Below are 16,597 nucleotides of genomic sequence, written 5' to 3'. Positions count from 1 at the left end.
AAAATGCTGATAAATGATGATAAAGTTACTGGTTCTGCACAAACTGAAATCAGCTAGGCTGATTTCAGCACATCAGCTGAAACTGAACCAACTGAACCAACTGCTGACCAACCAACTGAACTGAACCAGCTGCTGATCAACTGAAACTGAACCAGACCAGCTGAAGACCAGTTAAACTAGACCAGCTGAACTGAACCAGCTGAAACTGAACCAGACCAGCTGAAGACCAGTTGAACCAGTCCAACTGAATCAGTTGAACAGAACCAGACCAACTGAACCAGTTGAACAGATTGACCAGTTGAGTTGACTAGAGTTGACCAGTCGAGAAAATGTCCAGCAAGACGAATTTGACCGTTGCAATTCAAGAAACAGTACAGAAACTTTCCAACGGTCATATTCTTGTGTCTAACGTATATATCAGTGTTGGAGCCTATAAATACAACATATTGAAGATCAAACAAAAGCTTTGAAGTGGATTCAAAGCATGGGCAGTTAACATGAAGATATCAGCTAGTTGAGAGCACAAGCCCTTGTGTGAGGATACATTTGAGATGTGCACTGTAAAAGATAAATTCCTCACACACACAATCACTCACACATATACGAGAGAGTTGAGCTTACAAGTTTAGTTGAGTGAGTCTTTACACAAAGATGTAAAACATTGTATTTGTAGTCTTTGCATATGAGACATTAAACAATATGCTGATTGTGAGGTGCTGCCTACAATCTTGAGTGCTAGGAGTTCTAGTTGGGTGCTGCCCTTCCGGAATGGGTTTGTACAAGTAGTTGTATAAATCAAAGTCTTCTAGTGGATCCTTCCCAAGGGGAAGAAGGGGTGACGTAGGAGTGCTTGAAATCTCCGAACATCCATAAACAAATTCGTGTCTATTTGTTTATTGCATTTGCTTATCATTTTCACTGTTTTTAAAGATGCATTGTTGAAGCATTTTATGTGTTCTTCAAATACCAAAATGTTGCATACCAAGTTTTTGATAAAATGCTTCAACCAAAATATTTTTACTCATTCAACGTGCATATATTTTAAATGGTTTACAAAATATTTATTCGGTTTCTACGAAGGATTATTTCGAGTATTTTCCGCTTGGTTTGAACACCAAACTCGATTTAATTCATCGGTGTTCAATATTTCAAGAACCGAACTATTGTAGCTCAACGATTACCCCCTAACCGATCCCATCTTTTGGTATCAGAGCAGGTTGTTCTAGAAAGAACATTGAAACTGATTTTGATGTTTAAAATTCGAAAATTTCAGATTTTTTACACATATATATGCAAAACTGAATTTTCGCGCAGCTTGCAGCGACTGTAGGAAAAATGGCATATCTCCTTGCTCGAGTGTCCAAATGACAAACCGTTTTTTGCGTTGCAAACTAGACTCATAGAGGTTTACAACGGTATAAAATTTGTAGCCTAATTATTCTCGAGAAAATACAGTTTATTCGTTGAAGGCAGAGCATATGTGCTGCAGCAGAAAATGAGCCATGGAGAAAATTGGTTAGTTATCCTTCTTTTATAATTTTCAAAATTTCAAAAATATAGGGGGAGAACTCATTGTAATTTTAATGGAGTTATTATTTTTAAATATTGAGGGGGAGAAAATTTTGTTTAAAATGTTTTGAAAATATGACTTTTTGATTCACACAAAAAGGGGGAGAAATATGTTAGTTGAGTTGATTGTTTATCCAAGTTTTGTGATCATCAAAAAGGGGGAGATTGTTGGAAATTTTCAAGTTCGCAATCTTGATTTTGATGTTAACAAAACTTGTTATTGTGTTTCTAACATATTTACTCAAGTGTGAAGTTGCAAACACAAGAAGCAAGCTGAAACTGAATTTTGCACAAACTGAATTTCTGGCGAGCTTCGGTATTTTGATGATATCTCTCAACTGGATTATCCAAATGACAATCAGCCAACTGGACTGATTAGAAAACTCAATTTGGAACAAATCGTATTTCACGTCAGTTGGGCAAAATCGGATTTATCATGGTCTAACTGATCGCTCAATTATTGAACTGATTACACGAAAACAGCAATCAGTTGAGTTTGAGCAGCTGTGGTATTTTGGTCATATCTCTCAGCTCAGTTATCGAAATGAAGCGATTCAGTATGCTTTGGAAAGATAAGACGATGATCTACAAATCATCTTCAGAAGTAAAAGTCTGAATCAAAGCTTAAGATGCTGATAAATGACGATGAAATTACTGATTCTGCACAAACTGAAATCAGCTAGGCTGATTTCAGCACATCAGCTGAAACTGAACCAACTGCTGACCAGCTGACCAACCAACTGAACTGAACCAGCTGCTAACCAACTGAAACTGAACCAGACCAGCTGAAGACCAGTTGAACCAGACCAGCTGAACTGAACCAGCTGAAACTGAACCAGACCAGCTGAAGACCAGTTGAACCAGTCCAACTGAACCAGACCAACTGAACTAGTTGAACTGATTGATCAGTTGAGTTGACCAGTTGGCCAGAGTTGACCAGTCGAGAAAATGTCCAGCAAGACGAATTTGACCGTTGCTATTCCAGAAACAGTACAGAAACTTTCCAACGGTCATATTATTGTGTCTAACGTATATATCAGTGTTGGAGCCTATAAATACAACATATTAAAGATCAAACAAAAGCTTTGAAGTGGATTCAAAGCATGAGCAGTTAGCATGAAGATATCAGCTAGTTGAGAGCACAAGCCCTTGTGTGAGGATACATTTGAGATGTGCACTGTAAAAGATAAATTCCTCACACACACAATCACTCACACATATACGAGAGAGTTGAGCTTACAAGTTTAGTTGAGTGAGTCTTTACACAAAGACGTAAAATATTGTGTTTGTAGTCTTTGCATATGAGACATTAAACAATATGCTGATTGTGAGGTGCTGCCTACAATCTTGAGTGCTAGGAGTTCTAGTTGTGTGCTGCCCTTTCGGAATGGGTTTGTACAAGTAGTTGTATAAATCAAAGTCTTCTAGTGGATCCTTCCCAAGGGGAAGAAGGGGTGACGTAGGAGTGTTTGAAATCTCCGAACATCCATAAACAAATTCGTGTCTATTTGTTTATTGCATTTGCTTATCATTTTCACTGTTTTTAAAGATGGATTGTTGAAGCATTTTATGTGTTCTTCAAATACCAAAATGTTGCATACCAAGTTTTTGATAAAATGCTTCAACCAAAATATTTTTACTCATTCAACGTGCATATATTTTAAATGGTTTACAAAATATTTATTCGGTTTCTACGAAGGATTATTTCGAGTATTTTCCGCTTGGTTTGAACACCAAACTCGATTTAATTCATCGGTGTTCAATATTTCAAGAACCGAGCTATTGTAGCTCAACGATTACCCCTCTAACCGATCCCATCATCATTAGAAATAAGAAAATGTATAATTTGGGATGTTAGGTTTCGATGGAAAGGTAAGATTTGTTATGAGAATTTATTTTGGGTTTAATAAGCTTAAGATTATTGAACTTTATGTTACGAGAAATCTATAGAATGAAATTAAGAATACAATAACTTATGGGTTAATTGTATAATTTTGAAATTTAGGGCCAATTCGGATACTTTTTGAGGAAAGTAGGAATTTATCTTGCAATTTTTAAGAAATTTAGGGACTAGTTTAGCAATAAATGAGAATTGAATTGGTTAAAATATAGGAATTTTGGATGATTTAAACTTGAAGGGATATTTAGAACCTCGAAATATAATAAGTTGATGAACACCTTGATTATAATATAAAGAAATAAGATTCTATAAGTTTGGACCTCCATTTATAATACTGGGAATTGTAAGAAAAGTCGAAATTCGAGGTTATAATAACATAGAACTAAGTCATCATGGGTCGTTTTAAGTTGCGATTCGCAAACGAAGATTTAGAAGGCGAATTTAATTAGGATTGAGGAGACACGTAAGGACATTCTAAAATTTATTTTTATCAGAGTAGCACAGCAGAAACGTGGATTTTTGAGATGCTAGAATTAAGAGTCTAAACTTTGGATTATCGAGGATAAGTGAATTTCAGGGACAAAATTCAATTTAAGGGGATAGATTGTAACGTCCCGAAAATTTTAAGGTCCACGTGAACCACATAAATGCAAGTATTTAAATTTCTTTTGTATTTTAATTAAATAATTTAAATTGCATGAATTAAATATAGTGTGCATGTTTACACATTTAAAATGTACTTTTCTACATGAATGCATAAAACTGTATTTTTAAAGGTTATTCGAGATACGATCGAGGAACGGGACCGATGGCTAAAAATTGAAAATGTTTTTAATTATTTAAAATAAGGTCGATGATTTATGTTATTTCTGAAAATAAGGAGTTTTGAGGTGATTTTATATGCCGAGACGTTATTTTTATCAATATTCGATTTTCAACAAAAATATGAAATTTCTGAGAACTCGGCTAATATTTTCGCAACTTTTCTAAATAAAATATTTTAAATATTTACTAAAGGGCTTAATGGGCCTAATATACCTTGATTAATGGGCCTAGGCTTGAACTGGAGTTTAAATTAAAATAAAAAGCTATCAAACCTCACAATTACACACACAACTCACGCACACCACACACACAAACACAATGACTCCTCTTGGCAGCCACCAACAACACACCACACGTATTTTTGAAGAATAAAAACCATGTAAATTGAAGGAAAAATCAGCAAGCTTTCAACCCTCATCTCCCCGCCGACGTTCTTTGTATCGCAAGCCGTTTTTTGTGCATAATACACGCAAAGGCACACCTTAATCTCATTTTTCACATCTTTCACACCATATTATGTGTTTGATATATGATTGCATGAAAAACATGATACACTTTATATATTTTCGTTTTTATGGCTATACATGCAAAACACTAGTGTTTTCATATTTTAAAACTCCTCCTAATGATGTACAAAGAGGCTGCCACGGCAGTGGAACTTGAAGGGATATTTTTTAACATATTTAAGGGTCCATAGATGTATGTTAAAGGGGCGGGACAGTAGGGGTGGAAGGATGAACGAAAAAAAGAGTCCTAGTGGCTAAAGAGTCTTCGGCTAGGAGTCCTTGTTTATTATGGTTTCTAGATACTGTTAGAGCATGACTAGGAGACCTAATAGGGCTGCATGAGGGTCCTAAGATGGCTGCACGAGGGTGGCTCGAATGGAAAGGTCAATGTGCATGTGCTTGGACGGGTTTGGGGGAAACGGGTGCATGCGTTTGGATGGGATTGAGGGGCTGTGGGTTTAGGCTTCTCAATCTCAGTCCAGTAGAGTCCATAGGGGTCCATTAGGGTCCTAGGGTGGTCAAAAAGGTGCTGGTCGAGTTGCTTAAGGCCTAGGAGCGAAGGGATGCATTGGAAGTTAGACTAGGGTTTTCGAAAATAAAGGGCATGAATTCAGTAGGCTTTCAGGGTGATTCCGAGGGTTTTAGATAGTTTGATTTGGGTTGAATATGGTTTAGTTAAGTGTTATGAAGCTTTGGTACAAATATTGGTAAGTTTTGGGAAAGTTACGAGTCAATACAAGTCAAAACCGGGATGTATGTCTAAGTTTAAAAATGAATCGAGGAATCTATCGAAAAGTTAAGTTTTAAGCCTAAGAAATATTTATGAGAGAGTTTTAAGATTATACGTTAAGTTTGAAATGATTTGGGACGTTGTTTCGAGGTCTAAGGATAAATACGAAAAGTTATGCTTCTAGGGGTAAAACAGTCATTTTACACCTAGAAAATAGTAAACGTCATGGCAGTGCTCTGAATGCTGTTTTATATGTTAAAATGATTATTTTAAATATTTATAGAATTTTATGATGAATCGTTAACACTAAAAGATATGATGTATGTTTTGTTTAAAAGAAAAATGATTATTATATGCATGAATTTCATAAAGTGATAGAAATATGAAATGTTGAAGGAAGTGAAGTAATTGTGACTAATACAAATACGATGATATATTAATATATAAGGCCAAGACTGAGTTGATGGGTGAGAGTGTCGCTGATGTCTCCGTCGCCTAGTACTATGGTTACATGTAGATGGATCCATCGACCACTAATATGAAAGTCACAATCAACGATCTGAATTCAACGAAATGGAATACGTATACGTATATGATGGATATGAATATGTTTATAATGATATGAAAATGTTTAAGTTTATGCATGATTATGAAACGTTATTTTAAGTAAAAGTATTTTCACTGTTGCATGTGATTGTATACGTATTATTTGCTATCAAGAATATGGTGTTGAGTCTTTAGACTCACTAAGTGTGATCGATGCAGGTGAGTATGATGCTGATGGTAGTGGAGGTCTTGATGGTTGATCTGACTGGACTGAAGGTGCACATTACCCGATGACCACACTAGTAGAAAAATCGGATTTTACTTCGACATGCGTTACTTCGGCAATAATAAATTATGAAGTAATACATTACCAATAACTTCAGTAATAATCAATGTTGATGAAGTAAAAAATAAGAAAAATAAGTTCATACTGAAGTAAAAAGATGAATCGATAAATTTAACTAATTTAATATCGATTATATCATATATCCTTCAGACGAGCTCATTTCGATCGATCCACGTTTTCCTTCAAAATTAACCCTAATTTCACCGCCGTCGCCGTTCCACCACCGAGAGAGAAGAAGGCGGGACGAACAACACCACCACTACCACCACCGTGAATTTGAGCCCAAGACTTCACGACCTTGTTTGCTACTCGAATCGTCTGATTTGAAACCGTTTTCGGCAAACCTGAACCGTAATCGCACGAGCTCTGTTCTGCGCATAGATTCTTCGGTGAATTCTCCGACTAGTTCGCAACAGGAAAGCTCGGTCTTAAGCCTTGGGTTTCTAGTAATCGAGCCCTAGACTAAGTTCAAAGCAAGCCCAACCTTCTTTTTTATATATTTGTTTTCCATATTCGTTTGTGAATTTTACATATGCAAAAATACAAGTTTCTTAATGTCATGCTGCTGTTTATTTAGATATTTCATGCTTGTAACCTTCATGTTTCAAATGTGCAGGGGTCATTATTTCATTCTTCATACTAATTGAGCAAGGAAAGGCTACTGGGGCTTTTGATTTTGATGTTATGGTGAAATCTTTGAGTTGTTTGAATTTTTGCTTCGTCTGAATTTATGATTAAGTGCTTTTGTGATTTGCATAATTAATTTGGTGATAGTGTTCCTGCTCATGTTGGGCAGGTCACAAGTTCCAAATTTTCTAAAGAAATGCATTCATCCCTTAATGTTAATTTGACTGATTATTAACATTTTAGGTATGAATGTATGAATCAGGTTCCTTCTCACATGTTCTGCTGGGAATTCCACAAGGAGTAAAAAATGTAAATAAACGAGTCCTTGGCGTGGTTAGGATTTTAAATGTTGGCATATTAATACAATATGTATTCTTATGAGCTGTAATTGTGCTTTTTAAGCATGGAAATGTATGGTTTTTGTGCTCTTTTCTTCCTGTCTCAGTTAGCGACATTGCATTGATTTTTATTAACTTTGCCTGTGGAATAGACTTAAATTTGCACTAAATTTGTTGTAAAAATTTGATTTTTTGTTTTTGTGAATAAAATTGATATTTTTTTTGTAAAAAATTTGTTTTAATTGCTTGCATTGATCAACAATTACAATAAAGATATGTTAGGATATTATGATTCTTCATGTTGGATCACTCAGATTTGAGGAGGCATTGCAAATGGGTTCAGAGACTTGTCATCATTTGAAGGTGAGATTTTCTAGCTGTAATACATGTTACTTTTATTGTTATATTATCCTAGTTTGTGTTTATATTAATACTTTGCATCCTATGCTCTCTTGCAATCATTTTTATCAGAAATAGTTGAAATACAGCTTTTGATTGTTCATCCACTTCATATATTGTGCTAGGAAAGTATGAGAAGCTAAGGCGTCTATTTCAGCAACCCAGAGAAGTGTGGTTGTTTCAGTTCTGTTTTGGGGGTTGGCTAACCAGGTAATGGTTTCACTCGGAAATAGTTTTTTTCAGCGCAATATAACGGATAGTCACACTCGTACGAATGATCTAATACATGTCTTTGTCATATTTGTTCATGTCTTGATGCTTTTTGTCATAATTTATTGGACGTGGTAGAGAATTTTAACATTCCATTTGATAGTGGCAATAACTTTATAACCTCAAGATAACTTATTGGATTATCTCGCATGACCATATTTTGAAGTCTTGGCTCTTGTTTTCTTCTAACAAAAGTTACAGGTGTTTTAAAAAATTGTCATGCTCTTAAAGTGTGCTTTGCCATGATTTGCGAACAATTTAGCTTGTTTTTGCTTTACTATATCCTGATTCATTCTAAATTTTTGATTGTGTCCTACAGATTTGTTGAGTTCTCTCATTTATGGCTTTCTTCAAAGCATTTCTGAACAGTCCTGTTGGTCCCAAAACTACTCATTTTGGGGGTCCTGTAGCTAATTGAGGTTTTGTTATAGCTGTATGCTTCTATGCCTGAGTTGATATGCAAAATTAGTTATTTGATGGTGAAATTTTGTATAATATTTTCTTATTGGTTTTCCAGGGGCTTGTTGATATGAAAAAACCTCCAGAAATGATATCTGGAAACGTGACTGGAGGTGAAATAATGGGATTCTGATACTGCCCTGATTACATTTTTGGATGCTAACTATTATTTACATGATGCAGCCATGTGTGTATATTCTGCATTGTTCATGAGGTTTGCATGGATGGTACAACCTCGTAACTTGTTGCTTGCTTGTCATGCTTCAAATGAGTCGGTGCAACTTTATTAACTTTTGTCAAATGAATTATTTTTTATTATATAGTGTGAGCTACTCTGAATTTAGCCATCTTGCCAGACAATTTTATCTTGGTGTTAATTTTTTCAAGTTTCCCTGTGATTTTTTTTCTAAATTTTGTCAGGAGACATGGAAACAAGTTGTCACGGTAATTCCATTACAGTTTGAAGATATTATTCGCCATATGCTATATTTGATTTAGTACTTGAATTGTGTTAATGATTTTGTGTTTTTGTTGAATAATTTACAGTTTGGATATACAAAGCAAAAGAAAAGATATTGTTGTGGCTTTTATGAAAATCTTGGGTCAAGAAAGCGTAGTTGTGAAATTAGTACTAGCTTGAGTCAGAAACCATAGGCTCTTCAATGAAAAGTTTCATGAATTGGTAGTCGATTCAGAAACCATATCATCTTGAATAACCACTGATATTAGTGAATAGGGTCTAGAAGTTGAAAAGTCATAAATTGGTAACTCTTGAAAACTATACAGATCCCCATTATTCTTCAAATCCGTACCATGGCATAATATTGCTTTTACCTATCTTCTTCGTTCATTTTCCTTTGTTGTATCTACAGAGATTATGTAATATGTTCAGATTCCATCAATTTAAATACTTTTTAAATATATATCTGTCAATTTTTATGTCAATTTTTATTTAAAATAGAAGAATCTAATGTATTTTATTTTTAAATTTCAGTTTGCAGGATGCATCAAGAACCAATATTACAACCAATCTCAATATGATGAGGTCAGAAGTGAATGGAGTGAATTTGTCTACTCCTATGTAGGTGCTTAAATGGATGGTGTATGTTGGGATAAATATTTTGTTTGTCATTGTGGATTTTTGGATATACTTTTGGTTTTGTGGATATATTTTTGGGTTATTTGTGGATTGATGAATATGTAATTGTGGATTCGTGGATATTCATCATTTTTAGATAGATAATTTATGAATTTAATTATATTAGTGTATTAAGTCATATATTGCGAAGTCTTTTTTTAACATTTACTTCATCAAAATAAAAAATAACGAAGTGATAGAATTAATTTACTTCGCCATTGTTCTGTAAAAACGAAGTTGTTTTGTGCAATTACTTCACCAAAATACAAATTATTGAAGTCTTTCGAACCACTTACTTCGTCACTAAAGGTAAATTGTGAAGTAACATAATATAAAATACTTCAACAAATAGGATAAATGCTGAAGTTATAGATTATATTTACTTCAACAAATAGGATAAATTGTGAAGTTGTTTGCGTCTATTACTTCACCAAAATACATAACTACGAAGTCTTTCAGATGAATTACTTCGTCACTCAATGTAAATTGTGAAGTAAAATATTATAAACTACTTCGCTAAATAAAAATTAAGACGAAGTTATATATAATCTATTATTTCACTATTTACAAAAATCGATGAAGTAAAACACATTTCTTACTTCGGCACCGGTCCAATTCTGGACCGGTTTTCCTTCGAAAACCGGCCAAAGACTTCAGTAATTTCAATCATACAACTTCGGTTATTACGCGAACTAAAAGGTACATCTATTACTTCACGTCCATATACTTCGGCAATTAACTACCTTATTACTTCATTTAATACGCGAAGTAAAAAGCGATTTTTCTACTAGTGTCAGCGCTAGATTTTCCGCATTGTGATTATGAATTATGATTTAAATTTTATGTTAAAGATTTTTACGACTATTTTGATTGATTTTGAGTGGTTTTTGAGAGGCTGTTAGTTTTAGCTTTATTGCTAAGTTAGGATTTACAAACGTCTGACGATTTTATGTTTTTAAACTATTTTCTTTGACTTTCAAGTTTGGTTGGATGTTTTATTTTTAAAATGATTCAAGACATTATAAATTATATACATATATATATATATTTCTAAATTCGGACAATTCATGAGAGGAAAGAAAGAAAAAATTCTAGTACATTTTTAAGTAAAACGAGTAATGGACGTTTCAAAACTTGCATAAACTATTTGTATTTTTTTCTTTTCCGCGCTCCATTTACTCTCTGTGTCTACTAATTTTTGTCTGTCGATTTTGACAAGCTCTTGTTTAATTGAGTTTGATTAAAGAATTTATGCACTTCTAGTTGATTAAGTTTTCTGCTACACTCAGAAGTTCAAGATTAATCTTGACTGCTAACAAAAATTGAGATTCCCAAAGGCTAAGGAAGAAAATATTTGAAATGTTTATTCACTACTCTAAACACCTTCACTGTTCTTAACAGATTAAAAAAAGATTCAGGTTTTTATATATATCCAATATTTTATTTATATAGGAACCAACATTGAATGACAACTCGTTCTACTCAAAGAATCAAAACAAAAAAAAAATGGTTGGATATAGTAAGTTTCATCAAATTCTGGTGGAAGGGAAAAGAAGGGAACATGAAATAAGAGAGAAAAAAAAGAAGGGGAGAGGAAATAAGAGAGAAAAAAGTTATTTTTCTTCCATTTTCACCCATATTTAAAAGAAAATTTCTTTAATACTATAACTAATATCCATTTCGTTTTTCTTCGTTAAATTTAATTTCCTGTCCCTTCTTTTAACTCCAAATCTCAACTCTTATACTAAGCCTAATAATCTAACACTGTACAATATCCACAATGATAGTATAGCTGTTCTTTTTTTTAAAAAAAATGGCATTAATTTGGCTGCAAAAATTAAAATGTTTTGGCTTTAAGATGGAAAAATTATGGAATCAATTACCTACTCACATTTATTTTTTCATCCCATTGCTCACAATGCATTAACCATCTCAAGAATTGCATGAATGGGTTAGTTGGTAGCGACACCAAATACTCTATTATTTATGTGGTAATGAAAAATATTATCAAACTATTTTTAAATTTTGGATCAATCCCGCTAGATCATCGCAACTTACGTATAAGGTAAAGAGTTTTAACAATATGGAGGCAGACGTATGAATTTTGTCAAAAGGGTACATATGAAAAATAATCTATCAAGATTTGAGAAATAAAATTTACATAAATTATTAAACTAGTTGTAAAAAATTTTTTTATTTTGATTGTTTGGAATTTGTGGTATCCCCTCACATTCCCGAATTACGAGTAACATTAATTTTCTATTATTCCATGCAAATAATTCAGCCAAAAAAATTCACTAAGTTTGTCGAGTGGGGCTGGCAGACGACAATAATTAAATTAGAGGCTCTGCATTTATTTATTATTTATTGTGTATGTACGTAATGTATATGTGTGTTTATTTTGAATGGGCAGGTGTGTGAATATAATATCATTAAACAAAATACTCCTATATATATTAACTAATAATTTAGTTTAATATTTAACCCAGAGAAAAACCTCAAATTAAATATATGTACGTTTCCCAAACTATATTTTTATATATTTTTGTGAGAAAAAAAAAACATAACAAATAAAAAAACCTGAACATAAAATTATATAAAGGATATTACATTAATATATTTACACTTTACAACAGAAAATTATTATACTTTGCATTACAATTTAACGTATATATATGAGAAAGAGTAGGTCTCTTGTGAGACGGCCTCACGAATCTTTATCTGTGAGATGTGTCAATCCTATCGATATTCATAGTAAAAAGTACTACTCTTAGCATAAAAAGCAATACTTTTTCATGGATGACTTCCGTCTCACAAAATACGACCAGTGAGACCGACTCACACAAGTTTTTGCCTATGCCAAAAATCATTCAAAATCTTGGCTCTTAATTATTTAGTACGTTTGTTGTACACAATTCGGCGAATTAAAAGCCTAATAATATAGGATCGTAATTAAAAACATTTGGCCTCCGTTGCTTCCCGCTCATGTCCGTTGATTTCGACTGCTGGTGGAGCCAATACAGCGGGATTGCCCTATACTATATTTTATTACAACATTTTGGTTGCCTTTAAATAGGAGTGGCCATCGCACTAGATTTCAGGTGTAAACTAAAGTGTTAGAGTTGTAGTTGTAGAGATCCCTGAACATAGAGGAAATATATCTCTGCAACAAATAATAATATGGAAAATTGGGGTTTCATGCTTCTTCTTGTTCTCCTTGTTTCTTACCGGATCACAGCTAGGGTTTTGCCAAGTGACATTGGCTTCTCTGACCAGAAGAACCTTGTCGCCTTCAACGGCATTGGCAGCTACTCTGGTGTCGGCAATAATGGGATTCCATTCGGCGGGGTTGGTGCCGGAGTGGGAGCCGGGGGAAACTTTGGTGGAGTCAATGGATTCAGTGGGATTGGTGGTGTTATCGGTACTGGACCTGCCGGAGGCGGATTTGGCGGAGGAGCTGGTGGGCTAGGAGGAGGTTTAGGGGGATTCGGCGGTGGACCTGGTGGACTAGGCGGAGCTGCAGGGGGATTCGGCGGTGGTGCTGGTCCTGGTGGTGCCGCTGTTCTGCCGCATCCTTGAGATTTTATTAATTGCTGCATTTTACATGCATGCATGCATAAATATATCTATTGATGTTTGTTGTTCGAATCTGTGGTTTAATTGTCTTAATTTGATTGTGTTGTTTAATATTTTAGAGTAAGTTGTGAGAGTTGTCGTTCATGCATGTTATCACATTCACTTATTGTAGGGTTGATTTTCCAAGTTTATGAAAGTTTAATATTTGTGTTCCTTAATTTTATTTATTTTTTACAATATATATTTAGTTTTCATCGAATCTCTCCACTTCAAAATCTCAAAAAAAAAAAAAAAAAAAAGGTTTTTCTTGCAAATATCATGTGCCAGTCTTTTCACATTTCGTAAGTTGGGGTTAATTAGAGGGGAAAAAAAAAGCATTAATATCATTTTGATCTTCATTCTGCAAAGACCTTGATAGAGTTACGTCGAATAAAGTATAACTATAGCTTTTCCTTTAATTTTGAGGTGTTATCTTTACTTCATTCCCACTTAATAACAATATTAACCTTAATTCACCCAAAAAGACGGAGGCTTTAGCGATGGTCAAAGCCATCGCTAATTATATTAGAGACGGTTTCTGAAACCGTCACGAAATCCATCGTCATTGTGTAGCGAAGGTTTTATATAATAGTCGCAAACTTAGCGACGATATTCGTAAAACCGTCGCTATTCTGGTAATGGTATCGATGAGAGTAGCGTTTCAATTAGTGATGACTTAATACAAACCGTTGTTAAGTTTGCGACATTTTGGGATGGTTTTTAAATAAATCGTAGGTAAATAGCGATGGTTTAATTAATTCCATCGTTAAATTGATATGATTTTATTTATTTTTTTATAAAAAAGTTTTCAACTAATTAATTGATATTTAATGCCGAAAAAAGGATTTTTATGTGTGTATTTTTATATTATTAATATTGTTTTAATAAAATATTGCTAAACAATATATTTTTATATAAAATAGTTTCAAATAATTAATTTGAATATAGACATTAATATACATAAACTAAAATTTTTACAACCGAACCATATTAATAATTACGATTTGGTCGTCCTATGCTTTCTTGATAATTTAAATTTCTGTGTTGGTTTTGTTACTAAGAAATCATGGAGTTTTCGTTCTAGCAAAGACAAAGCCTTGGCTTGGAGGCAGGTTGTGATCCAGGTACATAATCTGTTTCTTAAATGTTCTTTATAGTGTTTTGAGTTATATTTGGTGAAAGTATTTGGCCTCTTAATGCGCGGAAGTGGCTAACTAATAAATGAAATTAACATTTCTAAATCCTTGCATTTTCCAATAATATGCATGATATATATATATATATATATATATATATTTGCATATCTAATTTTTAATCTTTTTTTAGGGTAAAACTCGTAAATTTATTGATTAAAATCATCCATTACAAGCTTAACCAACCAAGAAGGAAACTTCTCATTCACCCAAACAAATGGTGAAGGGGAAGACAACGCAAAACGAGCAATATTATGAGCAACTTTATTCGACGAGCGACAAACATGCATGCACTCTGAGATCACAGGTTTCATCAGACGCTCTTTAATATCAGCTGCACAAAGTCCAATATATCCAATATCATCCTGATATTTAGTGACTGCCTGCACTGCCAATAAGTAATCAGATATTACCTGGACATCAGTAAAACCTTTTTCGTAGAGTAGGATAATTCCTTCTCGGATTGCCAGCAATTCTCCGTGTTCAACTGAGAGGGGTTGATTGATCTGTTTACCAAATGCCAGCAACAAGCGGCCTTGGTTATCTCGTACTACACCGCCGATGCTAAATTGTTGTCTCTCTTCATTCACAGATGCATCCACATTAAGCTTTAGTGCACAAGAGCTAGGCGGCGTCCATATCCTCTCTGGATTTTCCCTCGATAATGCTTCAGATATTTTATCTTTAGCACGGGCTTTGCAGAAATCAGGTAGTATCGCCAAGCTCCAGGAAACGTTCGTTGCTAGCGATTTCTTCTTATCACTATGGAGAAAATTTTGCTTCTCTCGCCAAGCTGCCCATGTGTGAAGTGCCAAATCCTCAAAATCTGACTTAGATAAATGCGCTTTCAGCCAAAGGCACGTCTCCAAGGTGCAAGATTGATTGGCACCTCGTAGAACTGGAGCAAAGGAAGTGTTCTTCCACAAATGTTTGATTGCAGCACAGAAGAACAGATCGTTAAGAGTTGAGTTCATATGGTAGTTGCACAAACTACAGAATTCATTAACCGGGACATGATGTCGAGATAAATTCTGATTAGTCGGAATACAATCAAGTGAGATGCTCCACCAGAGTATTCGGATTTTCGGTGGAACAGATAGACTCCAGATAAACGACCACCACTCTTCGTTGGGATGTGCCAACTAATGTTCCGGAGTTGATCACCCACGCTGAAGACGGCACCCATCTCTCACAATATACTGTCCTTTAGCCTCATGTCTCCAGAATACGGAGTCACTCACCCCAGCCACAGGAGGTGGTATCTTGAGGATTTCACCGGCTACATATGCATTAAAGAAATAATATATTAGTTCAGTATCCCAGTCCCCATTCCTGATAAGAGCACTTACTGTACCCTCCCGTTCCCAAGGGACGAGAGCATCTTGAATTTTGGTGTTCGTGCTTGGTATCCATTTGTCCCCGAATATTTTGATTGACTTACCATCACCAACTCTCCATAGCAAACCATTCACAAGGACTTCTCTGCTCCATAGGATCGATCTCCAAATATAAGAGGGATTACTACCCAAAATCACTTGCAGCACCGTCCCATGTTTAAAGTATCTGCCTTTCAGCACTCGACCAGCTAAAGACTCAGGATTACGGATGAGGCGCCATAATTGTTTAGCTAGCAGAGCTCTGTTAAATTCATTTAGTCTTCTGAAACCAAGTTTGCCCCAACCTTTAGGTTGGCATAAAGAATACCAAGTACGCCCCAATGCATTCTCCTCTTACCATTATCAACGCCCCACAAAAAATTCGCACATTCACGTTCAATATCTTCACAGATCCTGGTGGTTATCTTGAAACAAGACATAGCAAAGGTGGGAACAGCCTGAATAACCAATTTAATGAGAACCTCATTTCCCCCTGTAGAAAAATACTTGTTACCCCACCCTTGAATTTGTTGGACCACTCAGTCTGCTAGGTATTTAAATTGGAGTCTCTTACTTCTCAGAGAAACTGTAGGTATACCCAAGTATAATTCATGTTGCTGCACAACTGGCATAGTCAAGATATTTTTTATCGTATCCATCAGCATATGATGAGTATTGGGACTGAAGGATAAAGCCGACTTATCATAGTTGATGAGTTGCCTCGATGCCTTATCATAAAGGGACAAACATTCATTTACCC

General features: G+C 34.7%; 1 protein-coding gene and 1 long non-coding RNA gene across 13 annotated transcripts; one reads left to right on the top strand and one right to left on the bottom strand.

Moving 5' to 3' along the window:
- The first annotated feature begins 6,629 nt into the window (after positions 1-6,629).
- On the top strand, positions 6,630-9,661 carry LOC142531414 (uncharacterized). Of its 12 annotated transcripts, XR_012816291.1 has the most exons (6): positions 6,630-6,888; positions 7,039-7,109; positions 7,219-7,358; positions 7,702-7,750; positions 7,912-7,996; positions 8,376-9,088. It is a non-coding gene; the product is annotated as an uncharacterized LOC142531414 (long non-coding RNA). The 12 variants fall into 12 exon arrangements; XR_012816288.1 differs by having other exon boundaries at positions 6,630-6,895; positions 7,039-7,358; XR_012816285.1 differs by having other exon boundaries at positions 6,630-7,109; positions 7,312-7,358.
- Positions 9,662-14,610: 4,949 nt separating this feature from the next.
- On the bottom strand, positions 14,611-15,435 carry LOC142530426 (uncharacterized). Its single transcript, XM_075636260.1, has one exon. The coding sequence runs from the start codon at positions 15,433-15,435 to the stop codon at positions 14,611-14,613; it is 825 nt and encodes a 274-aa protein (XP_075492375.1).
- Positions 15,436-16,597: the final 1,162 nt, after the last annotated feature.

This window comes from Primulina tabacum, chromosome 17, assembly GCF_025594145.1.
Source record: "Primulina tabacum isolate GXHZ01 chromosome 17, ASM2559414v2, whole genome shotgun sequence".
Taxonomy (NCBI): Eukaryota; Viridiplantae; Streptophyta; class Magnoliopsida; order Lamiales; family Gesneriaceae; genus Primulina; species Primulina tabacum.
This window is presented reverse-complemented; position numbering and strand designations above follow the sequence as displayed.